Source organism: Haliaeetus albicilla, chromosome 1 (assembly GCF_947461875.1).
Source record: "Haliaeetus albicilla chromosome 1, bHalAlb1.1, whole genome shotgun sequence".
Classification (NCBI taxonomy): domain Eukaryota; kingdom Metazoa; phylum Chordata; class Aves; order Accipitriformes; family Accipitridae; genus Haliaeetus; species Haliaeetus albicilla.
Window position 1 is genome coordinate 17,539,114 of NC_091483.1, and position 15,907 is coordinate 17,555,020.

General features: G+C 40.6%; 1 protein-coding gene across 4 annotated transcripts in view; it reads right to left on the reverse strand.

Moving 5' to 3' along the window:
• NR3C2 (nuclear receptor subfamily 3 group C member 2) overlaps positions 1–15,907 on the reverse strand; it is a 218,964-nt gene that overhangs the window by 83,266 nt on the left and 119,791 nt on the right. For all 4 annotated transcript variants that reach the window (XM_069780415.1, XM_069780394.1, XM_069780405.1 and 1 more), the window contains one exon: positions 14,630–14,769. In XM_069780415.1, the coding sequence (XP_069636516.1) occupies positions 14,630–14,769 (140 nt within the window). The remainder of the gene's footprint in view (positions 1–14,629; positions 14,770–15,907) is intronic.

The following is a 15,907-nucleotide window of genomic DNA, read 5'->3' on the forward strand; positions in this document are numbered from 1 at the left end:
CAGAAGCCTGAGCTCCTCTAACAGTTAACCAGGCTCTGTGAGGGTAGCTCTTGGCTGTTTTTCTCCTGCACTCACTTCCTTTGTTCTGAGCTATTTACTTTTCAACTAATAGACTGCAAAGCCCATCAATGTAAAGCAAAGCAATTTGATAGAACAAAAAATGTCAGGGACTTTTTCTAGATAAGAATCAACTAAATCCAAAGCAGATCCTTTTGCTTTGAAAAGCAACAGTGGAGGGAAAGTTTGGAGCAAGGAAGACTTACCCTGGGAGGAGGAGGATCAGCCTAGGGAGCATGTAACAAATGGGACATCATGGGCTGCACCCATGAGTGCTGAGGGAGCTGACTCATGTCACTGAAAGACCACCCTTGATTATCTTTGAAAGGTCATGCCAATCAAGTGAGGCTCCCAAGGACTAGAAGAACGTAGGTGTCAATTTTGTCTTCAAGAAGAGCAAGAGTACTTTTTTTTTTTTTTTTTTAAAATAGCGAGGATGGTCAAACAGGTTGCCATGAGGGGCTGTGGAATCTCTGCTCTCTGGAGTAACCCTCAGAGATACTCAAAACCCAGCTGGACACAATACTGAGCAACCCGTTCTGAGCAGGAGGGTTGGACAAGATAATCTCCAGAGGTCGCTTCCAGCCTCAGCAACTCTGTGATTATACGATAATGCTCTCTCATCTGGACAAAGCTAATCCACACAAAATGGTGCTCTTCCATAAACCTATGCACAGCCTTTGATAGTCCTAAAGGCACAAAGCGGTTAAGGCATATCTTCCGTATCAAAGAAATCCTATACCCAGTATTAGATGAAGTTTTACACAAGGCAGCTTGAAACAAAACAACAGAAAGAAAAGTATAGCTTCTGAAAAGAAAAATTATACTTCAAAGCATCTGCAGCATATTCAGAAAAGATGGTAAACTAACCACATCATAATAATGTGTTTCGGTAACTGTGCAGAAAACTTAAACAGTGTAAAGGTTCAAACTGAAATGTTAAACGTGTTGGGATGCACTGTGTGAACAAAGGTGAGGAGGATAAGTTTGAGGAACCATAACATAAACCCTCTCTAATACAAGTAGCAGCATGTACTAAAGAAACTGGATTACAGTCTTCCCAAATTCACTTCAGTCAAATGGTTTAGGCACAGCTCGTAAGACCTTGAGGCACCTTGTTGCTATTTAGCTGCAAGTAGCTTTCCTAGGAAGCACCACCATCATCAATGTTTCCTGTACATGACCACCACCTAGGAACCTCGCACTGGTTGCTTTCACTGAATAGGTAAGAAGTCTCAGATGTCCCAACACCTCAAAACCTGAATTCTGATCCTCACAACAGATTAAAGGAAGTCTCTAACTACATTATGTCTTACTTCTACGCCCTCGGTCCTGCCTCACCAGACTTCTAGCTTATCCTGGGGGCAATGTGGATGGTGATTTAGGAAGAATCAGGACCACAAAGTCAAAAGGACTCTGGTCTTTGCAGTGCACATTCGCATGCTACTGAAAACAAAGTACATAAAGGATTATAGAGATTTAAAGAAGAAAGAGAGAGAACAATAGAGAAGAGAGAAAGTCAATGACTGAGGCAGTTGAATGGTACCCTGGAGAACTGGACTGCATCTCCTTTGCCATGGACTTTATAATAATAAGCAAGAAAAATCACTAATTATCCTCCTTGTTTCCCGAATATCCAACTTGAGATCCAGGGCCTGATTTGCAGTGGTTTAAGTGATCATAGCTGCAAGTAGTCAAGGGGAACTGCACTTTGGACACGTTAAGTGCTATAAAATGGCAAGTACTTTTGCCTCAAGGTCCTAAACATCATAAATCATGAACCCCAAATCAGTAGGTATGTCTGAGCTTAATCTGTGTCTTAACTCCTCGACTGTAAAACAGGGGTAATAACCACTCATCTTATCTTGTATTGCAAGGATAAATTAAACAATGTTTGTGAGGCACTTAGATATTATAGTGATGAGCACCAGAGAAAAGCTCTGTAAGAAATGAGTAATTATGTATTCTGAGCAAGGGATGAATAGTAATCAGTAGTGAAGGCACAGGACCATACACTGAGCAATGAGAAGAATACAAGATATTGAATAGCTGCTCATTAATTGAACGTTATCCAATCAGTACAATGAACGAGGCAGAGGTCTAATGGAAGAAGTTGTATGTGATTGTGTAATTAAGGCTGAATTAGAAATCATTACATGCGGTGCAGATGAACAAAGACCATGCAGGCCACTAGCATTCATTATTTTCATATTTAGTTGTGATTTTGCAAACCTGATTTTTTTTCTCCCTAATATACTTTTAAAAAAGCAAACTGAAAAAACCCCAAGCAGCTCAAAATCCCTGCAACCCACCATTGCACCTAATGTAAGAACCCACACACAGCAGAAAAGGGTGAGAAAGGACACAATAACCTCAGGCAGCCCTGCCACTCCAAACTCTGAAACAGGAGAAGAAAGGGTCTGCCATGCTGCTTGTGAACAGCAGCAGGACATCAGCAAGTTTTACTGTGCCGGAACCACAGCACACACAAATCCCAAGCACATGCTCTCATCTGCTGTGTGCAGAGCCAAAACACAGACTTTAGGCTTCGGCTACGCCTACGTCACGCAACCGCAGGTGATGTACACACTACAGAGAAAGCTCATGCGCTGGCCACTCCAACAGTTGCCCAAGCTGCTGCATCAGTTCTGCAGCAAGTACGGAGCTCCCCGTTACAGTGCCAGCAGCTCCTGGCAGCCCTTCACCTGACACCTGAGGAGCCTGAAGAGAAGCCTGCTTGTTTCTGCTTGCTCTTAGTGTGGACAAGGGGCATACAAAAGCCCCGCTTCATCGTCACTCTTGAAAGAGGTAGGAATGGACTGACTGACCCACGTTCCCTTTCTTAGGGCCCTGGACTCGGCAACTCAGCCGTGAGAGATGGCACCAAGCAATTTTATAGGTTAAAAACAGGTAATAATCCTGTCTCACAGAATTTCCTCTCCTTAAACAATAAAGAGCCATGGGCTTCAAAGTTGATCACGGGCCATTATTTCTAAAAAACCTGACAAAACCGCCTCAGTCTAAGTCTAGACTTCAAACCTAACAGAGGCACTCCCAACCTTCAATAACCTAAAACTGTGCTGCAAGAAAAGGCTGAAATCCTGGCTTCTTTTAAAGCAATGGGAGATTTGCCATTACCTTTTCCCACTCTATTCATATCCGAGATGCTAGCAGATGCCTTGTTCCCTCTGTCTATAACAGACAGAGCTGTATGTACATTTTATCTGTTTTTTTTTTTCGTCTGGAGACTGTTTTCCCACCCTCTTATTTAGAATGGGATTAGGAGGTACAGAAAGATGTTTTGTTTCTGGCTGTATGTATTTATATATTTATTTTGAGGTTTTATCTATTTAGAATTTCTTTCAGCCACGACACTGCAAAATTCTTTATTTCTAACATTGTTTCACTGAAGGCACCTTGCAGGATTATCCCCTTTTGGCTCTGAACTACTTAACCTGAGACTGGAAGAGCCCTTTCAGGCTCTAAATATTTTCTGAACCTTGAGGGTTGTAGAAGAGAAGTGCTATTTGCTACTAAAAGTGAAAATTATAACATTGCTTCGATAGGCTGCCAAGGCAGGTAGACAACAGCATTTTATAAAGTGGTATCTCTTAAGAAGCAGTACCATAGCTGTAAGGAGGCTAAAGCATCTGACTAAGGATGTTTTATGATATTTGATATGCTCTATGCTGTTTGATATGGAAAATCTTGTACATATATTTGTCCAATTGCAAACTCCAATTTGAATGTTCATTCATGCTTTAGTTATCCATTTACAGTTGTATTGTACTAGGCATTACAAAAAAACCCCAGCAGCCCAGTGTCCAAGAAGCCATATCAATTATGCTTCAGTGACAGAGGATTTCTCAGTAGCCAGGCTCTCACTTGAGGGGATTACCAGCAAACGTAACCAAGCATAAGGTCACCTGATGGAGTCGGCGGGTACTGCAGAGGCTTAGCTGGATAGGATGGAGTTATTTCAAAAGAACTTCACTCTCCTGAGCTTTTTTCTGAACTCTAAACGAGAAAAGTCATCGCAGAAGACAAACATTCATCTGCTAGTACAAATAGAAAGCAATTCTGTCTTATGCAAGATCTGAGCACTTTACATCAATTTTTAAAAATTGGAGTCCTGTGTCCCTGTGAAGGTCTGGGCATCCACCATCGTTACAAGTGGAATATCCTAAAAACCTATTAGTTGGTTCATCGTCTCTTTCCCTACTCCTACTTCCTTCATTTTTGGAGTCAGATGAACTCACCAGCCTTACCAGGACACAACATTAACCAAAAGAGACCTCTTTATTATCACAGACAACCAAATCATATTACACATCAGCTATTTCTCTTACACTCCATGTCAAAGTAGGTACTTAAATCCTTCTGACTCCTTTCAGGAAAGTGCCCCTAAAAGTCCCTCTTTTTGGTGGTTTGCAGACTTCTAAAAATATCAAACTAACTAATGTAATTTTTACCCATTTGCTCTTATTTCGATATAGTTCTTAGTTCAAAATAAATTCTCCTCCCTCTCAGTTGTCTATTCCTCAACTGTGAAATATTTATAGACAGCATCATGTCCCAACTCAGCCTCTTTCTGGGTAAGCTAAAAAAAGCTAAAAGCATTTAGTCACCTGACATAAAATAAATTTTTATTCCCCAGATCATCTCAGAAGCTCTCCTGATGTGCTTACTTGACTCTGAATCAAAGCATCTTTAACACGGTGGTGACCAGAAGTATGCACAATACTCCACACAAGCATTCCCAGCATCATTTGTACCATGATGGTGTGGATACTTCCCTGTTTGCTTGAAATACTTGGTGCATCTAACATCTATGGATTTTTTATAACTATGTTACATATGTGGCTCGGCCATCTTGGAAGAATTACCTAAAAGATTAATTTCCTAGGAAGCACCCTGTCTACCTTCCCTATGCAGCATATGGAAAAAAATCATTCCTTTTTAAAGAAAAGGCAGTTGAAATATTCGAGAAAACACTAAAATTAATGGCTGTGACATTTGAACTTTTGTTAGCCAAAATATGTGTCGCTACTTCAAATCAGTATGCATTCACAGGGCCATCCAACCTCTGTGAAGACTCTGATCTACCAGAATGTTACCCTGTGACGTGCTAAAAAAAGACCACCACCTAAAAACCCCCCTACTGCAACTCAGTTCCCTGTCACATCACAAGAATGTCAAAATTTCCCCTCTCTTATAAGATTGTAGAAGGTAAGCACGTGAAAGCCTGTGTGATGCTTGGATTTGTGGCGATGGAAGGCCGTTACCCAAGATAAGCCAGCCTTACCACTGCATATATGTTTTGTTTATTGCATATTGTGCTTGTGCAGGCTGGCTATCACCTACTGAATATATTATTTTATAGATGAAGCAGTCTAGAAATTAGTATTCATAAAACAAAGAACAAAAGACAAAAAAAACAGTGCAGAAAAATAGTTAGTTGCACGCAGACCTCCTAGCATTGCATGAGCGTTTTTCAAGGCTAGACAGCAGCCCGTATTTAAATTCTCATCCTTGTATTTGTCTCTCCCTCTCCAGAGCAACACCCGCTTACACGGTAAATAACAGTTAAAAACAAAAAAATTGCAACGTTGGAAAGTCTTGGGGAAGGGAAGAAATTACTAATGCTTTTGGAAAGGAATGAATGTGGATTTTTAGCTTCCTTGATATAAAATATTTTTTAAAATTATTTTCCTGGCCATTAACCAACATTTGGTTCTTTGTGGCACTGCAGCTGCTAAACTCACCCATGCTTGTTTTAAAACCAAGACACTGTATCACTGAGATAGCTCCCAAACCTACCCCCTCCTTTCTGAAATGCTATATGCTTGCTCAGTGTTGCACTCCACATTTAACATGGATCCAGCATTTACTCGAGTGTCAGCTGGCGTTTCTCATGCAGGCCACATATTCCAAGAGCCACAAGGAAAGCTTTTCCTCCCATTCCACCTCTCCCCAGCTTTAAAATATTCAATTATAATACACGCTCCACCTTTTATTAATCTTCCCTTTTTTTGTATCACATTTCTTGCTGCTTGGGGTTTTTTTTCCCCTTTTAGGGGTCCCAGTGCAAACTTTTCTAGCTTCTTCCTCCTACCAGCCTCCTGGACTCCCAGCTCCCAGTAACTAAAGCCAACCAGGAACAGGAACGAAGACTCCATTTCACTGAGCAATACTGCCTGCCAGAGCGAAAACCAGGAAAAGTCCTTTTTACATCTGTGAAAGCATGGAAGGCCGGTGGCAGCTTCAAACCTACAACGACTTAATTATTTAAATTTTATTTTACACCTATTAACCATAGCATATCAAGCAAGAGTAGCAGCTGCTACATGAATTTGACCAGCTCACTTGCCCTCAACAGATCACCCATCTGCTTGCTCTTCACCTAATATTTCTGTTTGATAGGTTGTAAAACAGATTCTTGCAACAGGTCAGGCACAGAGTCAACTTCAAATCCCACATAGAAATTTCTATGAAAACATATGGACATCTATACTGAGTGATGTCGAATTTAGAGAGGCCACTGACCTTATGAAAGTGGATAAAAGGAAAATTGCAGCCTGTGATGGAAAAACACTGACTCCATTACAGTGAATGAACAGAAGAGTAGAGAGTGAAAAACTGTATGTATAATTCTAGTAATACAGACCTACAAAATTCATGGGTGCACACACTGCAAAATGGTATGGAAAACACCCTTCTATAATATATCAATTTCAGCTTCTACAGCACAAAAAAATTTTGCTTCTTTAAATGATCAATAAGGTAAACTTTCCTGTTCACCAGTAACATTTTATAAAAACTTGTTATGCTAATTAAGGAAATTATTCAAGAGCTATGTATTGCAGCATTTAAATTCTCATACCTTGATATTTTTTCCACCTCAATTCAAATGAAAAAATTTAGGAGGCACACACAGAGGCTTTAGTTTCTCTTTATTTTCTACTGGGGGGTGTAGAGCCTTGGGAAGTTCTTTCACTTACAGTGCATGGGAAAACCATAGGAAGATTACCTGTTTCTGAAAAAACATGTTACACATAACATATCACTTTCTGTCTTGTGTGGCCTTCTAGAAGCAGAGACTACAGGGTACTTTGGGGGAAAAAAAAAAAGGAAAAAAAGGAACCCTGGGATATTATGCATCTGGTCCATTGCTAAACGGTTGCACAGTGCCTTTGCTTGCCAAAGAACTGAATTTATCTACCACTGAATTTGCAAGCTGGCAATAGCTTGCAATCTTTTGTGCAAAGATGAGTCTCTAGAAGGCTGTTGGATCCCTTTGGTTACGGCAAAAAGATCAGCCTTGGTCCCTGGCAAGGCAGACTGGGAGTTACCCCAGGTGACTGGTGGGTTGAACCCTCAATCTTGCAGCCTAGGTTGTTTTGTTTCTGTGTTTTCAGAGCAGCCTGGCACAAAGGGCGATGAAGAATGGCACTTCTTTACCATAACCCTATCTTTGAGGCAATCTTGGTTCCCACAGCTGTGCAGAGTCCCTACAGATTGCTACACAAGAAATTTCATCCCTTCTACTATTGAAATGAAGTCTTGGATAACCTGCTGTTCAAACATGCACTGGAGGTAGGATTTCTTTGTTACTAGGCTGCTTGCTGAGGTGCACAGTTCATTCACTATATCCAGGAGACCATTTAAATAAGACGGCGTCACATTAGACTTTGAAAAATTTCCTTCAGCCAATTTTCCCCCTACTTTAAACAGGCAAATAGCAAATGTTCAGGTGAAAAAGAAATGCAACCCTAGAAACTTCTGTTGCTGTGACTGTGTTTCTACTTCAGAGGTGAAAAGAGATCTGTGCTTCTGACTTAAAATAGCAGAACTAGCTTTAAGGCATACCTCCTGGAGCAGAAATCAACAGCAAAATCTGAAATTTATTGAACATCACATCTTTCTATTTAAAAAGAGGACAAGCTTCCCTATAATTAATATAATTTGTTAACTCTCCCATTATAAGTAGCCAAAAATCTCCCAGCAAATACGCAAAATAACTGGAAGATGATAATTTTTGCTGTAAATCTTTAGCACCATTTGGAGATGAAAAAATGCCTTCCTTTTTTCTTACCTTCAAGCCAAAGGAAGAATGAAAAATTAACTTCAGCAACTTAAGAAGCAGCATACATTTTGATTTAGGACAGATTACCTCATACTTGTCTGGAACTTGAACAAATGAAGACTAAAAATGCAAAGCATACGCAAGAACAGCTGTGATTTCTGACTTCAAGCCTGTTACTCTCCTTAGAGAAAGATGGTTCAGTGGAAAAAGAGAAAACAAGACTGGCCAGGTGCTTTAGGTTCCCTCACAGTATAGTCTATTTTCAGCATATGACTCTATTAGTGGTCATAAATTAAAGTTTAAATAATTTTATGACTGGCTCTATCCGTTATTTAGAAAATCATACAATATAGTTATCCTAGGTAAAAATGTATTACAAATACAAATGTCTTAACTCTTGCAGTAACACCATTTATCAACACTTTTATGGTTAAAGGATTTTAGTCTTTGCAAGGCCGATCAAATTTATATTAATGACACAATCGCATTTCTTCACACCAGACTCCTGTTCATCAAGTCAGTCAGCAAAAAGTTCATGCTTACTTAATACCAGATTTTGCACTTGGATAATTTACATCCCTGTAATGAATTCCATCCGAAATTACTTCTGAAATTTCACCAACAGACCCATTTTAATACTTTTTTGGTCTACAGCTCTCCTTCTCATAAATTCATTAGACATTTTCTGCAAGTCCCCAAAATAAGATTCACTGGGAATACAGTTACCAGATTTATAATTGGAAATGCAAGCTTTAGTATCTTTGTTGTTTAATTTTTAATTTTTAAATTTCAATGCAGTTGCTCTTTTCTGTTATAGTCCCTCCATTTTATAATATTTCAGAGGAGCACAAAGGAATTGGCACTCAAAAGCTGTTCAAGATGGGCTGACAACGTTAGCAATTCTAGCCGAGACCCAAAGAGCTGGGTTTCCATGCTTTTTGACACAATTTGTTCCCCCATTTCATTGAATCATAGAATGGTTTGGGTTGGAAGGGACTTTTAAAGGTCAAATCAAATCATTACATTTGGAAAAGATCTCTAAGATCATTGTGTCCAACCATCAACCCAACACCACCATGCCCACTAAACCACGCCCTGAAGTGCCTCATCTACGCATTTTTTGAACACCTCCAGGGATGGTGATTCCACCACTTCCCTGGGCAGCCTGTTCCAATGCCTGACAAGCCTCTCAGTAAACAAACTGTTCCTAATATCCAACCTAAACCTCCCCTGGTGCAACTTCAGGCCATTTCCTCTCATCCTATCACTAGTTACTTGGGAAAAGAGACCAACCCCCACCTCACTACAACCCCCCTTCAGGTAGTTGTAGAGAGCAATAAGGTCTCCCCTCAGCCTCCTGTTCTCCAGGCTGAACAACCCCATTTCCCTCAGCTGCTCCTCACAAGACTTGTGCTCCAGGCCCCTCACCAACTTGGTTGCCCTTCTCTGGACACGCTCCAGCAACTCAATGTCTTTCTTGTAGTGAGGGGTCCAAAACTGAACACAATACTCGAGGTACGGCCTCACCAGTGATGAGTACAGGGGACAATCACCTCCCTCCTCCTGCTGGCCACACTATTTCTGATGCAGGCCAGGATGCTGTTGGCCTTCTTGACCACCTGGGCACACTGCTGGCTCATATTCAGCCGGCTGTCGACCAGCACCCCCAGGTCCTTTTCCTGCCAGGCAGCTTTCCAGCCACTCTTCCCCAAGCCTGTAGCGCTGCATGGGGTTGCTGTGACCCAAGCGCAGGACCCGGCACTTGGCCTTGTTGAACTTCATACAATTGGCCTTGGCACATCGATCCAGCCTGTCCAGATCTCTCTGTAGAACCTTCCTACCCCCAAGCAGATCAACACTCCCTCTCAACTTGGTGTCATCTGCAAACTTACTGAGGGTGCACTCAATCCCCTCATCCAGATCATTGATAAAGATATTAAAAGAGAACTGGCCCCAGTACTGAGCCCTGGGGAACACCACTTGTGGCCGGCCACCAACTGGACTTAACTCCATTTACCGCAACCCTCTGGGCTCGTCCATCCAGCCAGTTTTTTACCCAGTGAAGAGTACACTTGTCTAAGCCATGAACCGCCAGCTTCTAAAGAAGTATGCTGTGAGAGACAGTGTCAAAGGCCTTGCTGAAGTCAAGGTGGATAACATCCGCAGCCTTTCCCTCATCCACTAGGCGGGTCACCTGCTCATAGGAGATTAGGTTGGTCAAGCAGGACCTGCCTTTCAGGCACCCATGCTGGCTGGGCCTGATCCCCTGGTTGTCCTGCACATGCCATGCGAGCACACTCAAAATGAACTGTTCCTTAATCTTCCTTGGTATCGAGGTCAGGCTGACAGGTCTGTAGTTCCTTGGATCATCCCTCTGACCCTTCTTGTAAATGGGCGTCACATTGGCAAGCCTCCAGTGGTCTGGGTCTTCCCCTGTTGACCAGGACTGCTGATAAATGATGGAGAGTGGCTTGGCAAGCTCCTCTGCCAGCTCCCTCAGTACTCTCAGATGGATCCCATCTGGTCCCATAGACATGTGAGTGTCCAGGTGGCATAGCAGGTCATTAACTGGTTCCTCCTGGGTTGTGGGGGCTATATTCTGCTCTCCATCCCTGTCTTCCAGCTCAGGGTGCCGAGTACCCTGAGGATAACTGGTCTCACTATTAAAGGCTGAGGCAAAGAAGGCATTGAGTACCTCAGTCTTTTCCTCGTCTTTGGTAGCAATGCTCCCCTTTGCATCCAATAAAGAATGGATATTCTCCTTGGCTCTTTTTGTTGTAATGTATTTGTAAAAGCATTTGTTATCTCTTACGACAGTGGACAGATTTCAATTCTAGCTGAGCTTTTGCCTAATTTCCTCTCTGCATGGCCTAATAAGATCCCTGTACTCTTCCTGAGTTGCTTGCCCTTTCTTCCAAAGATAGTAAACTCTCCTTTTTTTCCCCCGAGTCCCAGCAAAAGCTCCCTGTTCAGCCAGGCTGGTCATCTTCCCTGATGGTTTGTATTGCAGCACATGCGAATAGCCTGCTCCTGAGCCTTCATCTAGTCCAATCCCCCTGCAATGAGCAGGGAAATCTTCAACTGGATCACTTCTTCTTGTCCTTCCACCCGAACACCAGTTGCTCTCTCCCACGACTTCCATCCCACTGTATCTTTTGAAGGACTATCAGTATGTAACTTTTTAAATTAAACTAAATAAAATTTTCATTTAATCAGTAGAAACTAATGACCAAAAGCCTCTTCCTCTTCAGGAAGTGTTGCCCCATTCAAAGAGGGCACAAACTGAAATGCAGGAGGTGCTGTCTGAACATGAGGAAGCACTTTTTCACTGTGAGGGTGACCAAGCACAGGTACAGGTTGCCCACAGTGGCTGCAGAGTCTCTGTCCTTTGAGATATTCACAAGCCATCTGGGCAGGTCCTGGGCAAGCGGCCCTGCTTGAGCAGGGAGGGGGCTGGACCAGATGACCTCCAGAAGTTCCTTCCAACCTCAGCGATTCTGTGGTTCTGTGAAAATGGCACCAGCTGTAGCTACCATATTTAATAACAATTGGAAGAGGAGGCCATTTTTGAAAGAATATAATTTCTTGTGCCACTTTCTACTGAAGAATGTTGAGTGGATCAAGTAAGAAATGTGTGCACATGCGCACACACATATAAAGCATGTAAAATATAACTGGAAAAAATACTCAAATCTTTAAAAAAACCTATACATATGATTTCAGGGAAATGGTGAATAAAACTTGAGGAATCTCTTCTATTCTTTTACTACAATCTTTTAGAGAGGGAACAATTCATTTTTACTCAAATAAATTAGCCACTGTATTTATAAATTCCCCAGAAAGTTGTTTCTGTGTTCACAGAGGGAGTTTTACTGTTTTTTTTTGTAATAAAGACAAGATGCAAGCTCTTAAGTAAAGAACACAGCTTCAGCTCAGAGCTGAGACAGGTATACCCAGGATCTACATTTAAGGTAGTTCTTCCACTTTGATTTATTTTTTATTTATACCATGCACTGAACTACCACAGTTTTTAAAACATACTCATGAACATATGATACAGAGTAATTACTACAAATATTTCATTTTAAATAAGAAAACTCAGGAGGGGATGGTTTACTGGTCATGTACTCAAGTGAAAAATTTTATGAAGACTCTACAAAAAGTTTTTGTTGATACAAAACTTCCTACACAAATTTTTATTCACATTGATAGTTTCAGGATGTCTGAAGCCAAAATGTATATTATGTTTTTGCTATGTCCTTTTGTGGCTAATACTCTACAATATACTTTTATACATACATATACACACACACACAAATAAATATAAATATATATATATATGAAAACAGGAAAGTGCAAGCCAAATTTTCAGTGTTTGCATAACAATAATACTGCTAGTATCAAAAGCTCAGTCATGTGCATGCCAAGCAGAAGTCTAGACAGTGTTCACATACCACTGGTAGGAACATGTGTGTTAATATAATAATTCTATAAAAAATTTCTTAAGCTAATTTAAAACTCCTATCTTCAATTTTTAGGGATGACAGGGTTGTTTTATCTTTCGAGTTTTCTCTTGCTTAACTCATAAACTTTCAGTAATTACTGATAACTTTTAACTACATCTTAAAAATGTATTTCTATGTCTGATTATTAGAGTAATCCTTTCCTAAAATTTTGGTTTCTGAGGCTTGGAAACATAGCCTTGCTACTTTGTTCACTCCTAGAAGGAATCCTTGGTAATTTTTCATAAATTCCTGTAAAGTTGGATAGGGATATCCACCTAATCATGTCAGAAAAGACATCAAAAGAGAGAGGTGTGGTAAATGTAGATATACAGTACCTTGAAATTACAGTGATTCAAGACTAGGAAGGAAGCTTTCCTGGAAGGCAGGAAAGGAGCAAGGAAGATAACAAAAGATGCTGTCACTTCACGCAGTATGTGCAGGTGTATGCAAAACCTCACCACCACCACCAAAACAAAACAAAAAAATATCCTCATGATTCAGAGACCAGCTTAGACATGGATGTCTGAAGACCCATCCATGATGTAGCATGGAAGCACATGGAGGAAATCACTCAGTGAAAATAACTAAGGTTTTCCAGTTCACATGCTACATGAAGCAACTAAAAACTCAAGGAAGAAGTTAGGGAATGAAGGCATCAAGGTCAGCTATTGCACAACTGTAAGAGAAAATGCTTTCAGAAGGGGGAAACCTTTTCCGCGTCCTTATAACTTTGGGAAGTTCATTTCAATTAGATTGACACTTTTGATGATAGATAGATAAATAGATTGATAGAGAGATATTACATGAGGTCTTGACTTCAATGACGCACAAGCCCTCCAGGTCTATTTAACAGAGACCTAAATCCTTATTGCCATCAGCAGCAGATTTAATGATCACGGAAGAAATTAATCACATCACACACTGCCTCACTCTTCTCAGTGCACAAGCTGGACACCATATTAAGAGCTTGTTTTCTTCCTTCTAGGTTCTTCTTCATGAAGATAAACCAGTTAGTAGATATCGCCTGCTTTATCAGTGGTTGTAAGAACATCTACTCATCAGCAAAGACTTCAAAAAACCTATACAGTATTTATGTCCTTTGCATGCCATGAACTCTTTATCAGGTATTAAAAACTTAATTTTTATCACTTGAAGTTGCTTACTAAGTCTGTAAAGGTCAAACATTTTCTTCTACCCTGACAACCCAAGTCACTGAGTGGCAACACCTACCAGAGGTCCTGTAGCACTCTGAGTGATCATACCTTCTTTCTATTGAGATGCCCAGGAAAGACTAGCTATACCATAATTAACATAAAATAGGTAAATGTCAGCAAAACTCCTGTGATGATAAAGCTATGGAAATATAGTCCTCATGAAAGTCTTAGTCCCTCATGACGGAAAAAATCTCTAAGAAAAGCACCATTATCAATTTCTGCTTCCTCACCAATCTACCAGAGTACTGTAGAGCCATTTCTCTTTTGCTGAAAGACAAAGCAGGGCACTACAAGTCAAAAGCCCTGGAGGCACCCATGGGGAGATAACTGACCTGAGTGAATTGTACTGTCAAATAAGGCTGCCAAAGCACAATGAGACAACCATATTCATCCTCCAGTACAGGAGAAGCAGGAGTATGTTTACATCAATTGTATCTGTGTGCATTAAAAATTACAAAAATCCACTTGGAGGGCTGGAGAAACCTAATTCAGCAGTAGCATGAAGTAAAATAATGTATCCTCTAGAAGGTGTACATTGCAAAACACCCTGGCATATTCTACATAAATTATACCACAAGTAACTGGAGTTCATTCAACTTTTTTTTTTTTTCAGATGAACACAGAATTTTATCAACAGCAGAAAACACATAGGAAAACATGTATGTGCATGTGAGTATATATATATATATATTTCTATTAAAAAAAAACCCCAAACCCACATGTATTTTGTCTTTCCTTCTTTGTTGATGTGTTTTGTGTTTTCTTACCTTCTACTGCTCTCTTGAAGAAAACTTTACAGCTGCCACAGGTAACCACCCCATAATGACATCCAGATGCCTCATCTCCGCACACCAAACACACTTTGGAAGGTCTTGAAGATCCAGTTGATACACTTCTCAATGAAGAGCTGGAGTATTTAAAAAAAAACAAAAAAACCAAAAAAAACAAAAACAAAACAAACCAGCTATGAATATTTCAAATCACACTGGCCATAATGCAAAGTTCAATTAAGAATTTATAACAGGTATATTGCTCAAGGCATCTAACAATTAGGAAACCGCAACTCTTTCTGGCAGTGCCTGGCTGAATACATGAATTGCTTTAATTAGTATGTGCAATATTTTTATTGTCTGTTTTAAAACACCCATAATATATCAATGTTAATGTGAGAAGTTACCACAAGGGCAGTGGAATTTATTGGTAGCAGATGATTAAAACTGAAAATAAACAACAAACCAACCAACCACTCTGGCAGCAACCTGATAGCTATAAATTTTCTTTCTGTTTGTTTGTTTCAAGCCTTTACAGCTAAGGAATACCTGTAATAAAACTGCTAAGACTATTTTATGAAGTAGCACAGCAAAGTGGTATGCACTCTCCTGCCTGCATTCCTGCTTACCACTACAGTGGTCCTTGAGCTAATATTTCTGTAATTTAACAGCTTACTTCCAAAGTAGTTTTGAAGCCTTTTTACATTCTGCAAGTGCAGAAGACCCCTCCATATGACTATAGGTGCCAGAAAAGCAGCACCAGAGGTGCAGAAGCCATCCCCAAGTTTTTGCACACTGATGCATCTTGCAAACCCAGCTTCAACCATCTACAGTCTTCTTAAAAGACAGAGCATTTCTGTTGTTAGGTCTTTTTAAACCATGACTCTCCAAAGGTATCTTTAGGAAGTATTTTCCACTGGCAACTCTAAAAGACAGCACTCTTAAAAAACAAGTCACTTTTCATGATGCAGTGAGTCTCCTCCCTCCCTTCTTCCCCCGGGAACCAGAAATGCCACCCTAATGTAATTGGCACACTCAGAGAAACATGCCCGATACTGAAGGAGATGAAAGCTTTGGATCCCTCCCATGACTCCGGAGGGCTGGAGAGAGTCTTTCCTTCCACATAGCCTCTATTCTCCAGGTAAACATGACCTCTTGCATTTCTTCACGTTATCTCTCTGAATGCTGCCAGACAACTACAAAAACAAGCCTGAAAGACTTTACACCAGCGGTGAAATAATCTGATAGTTCAAATTGCAGGTCACGGGCTATTTG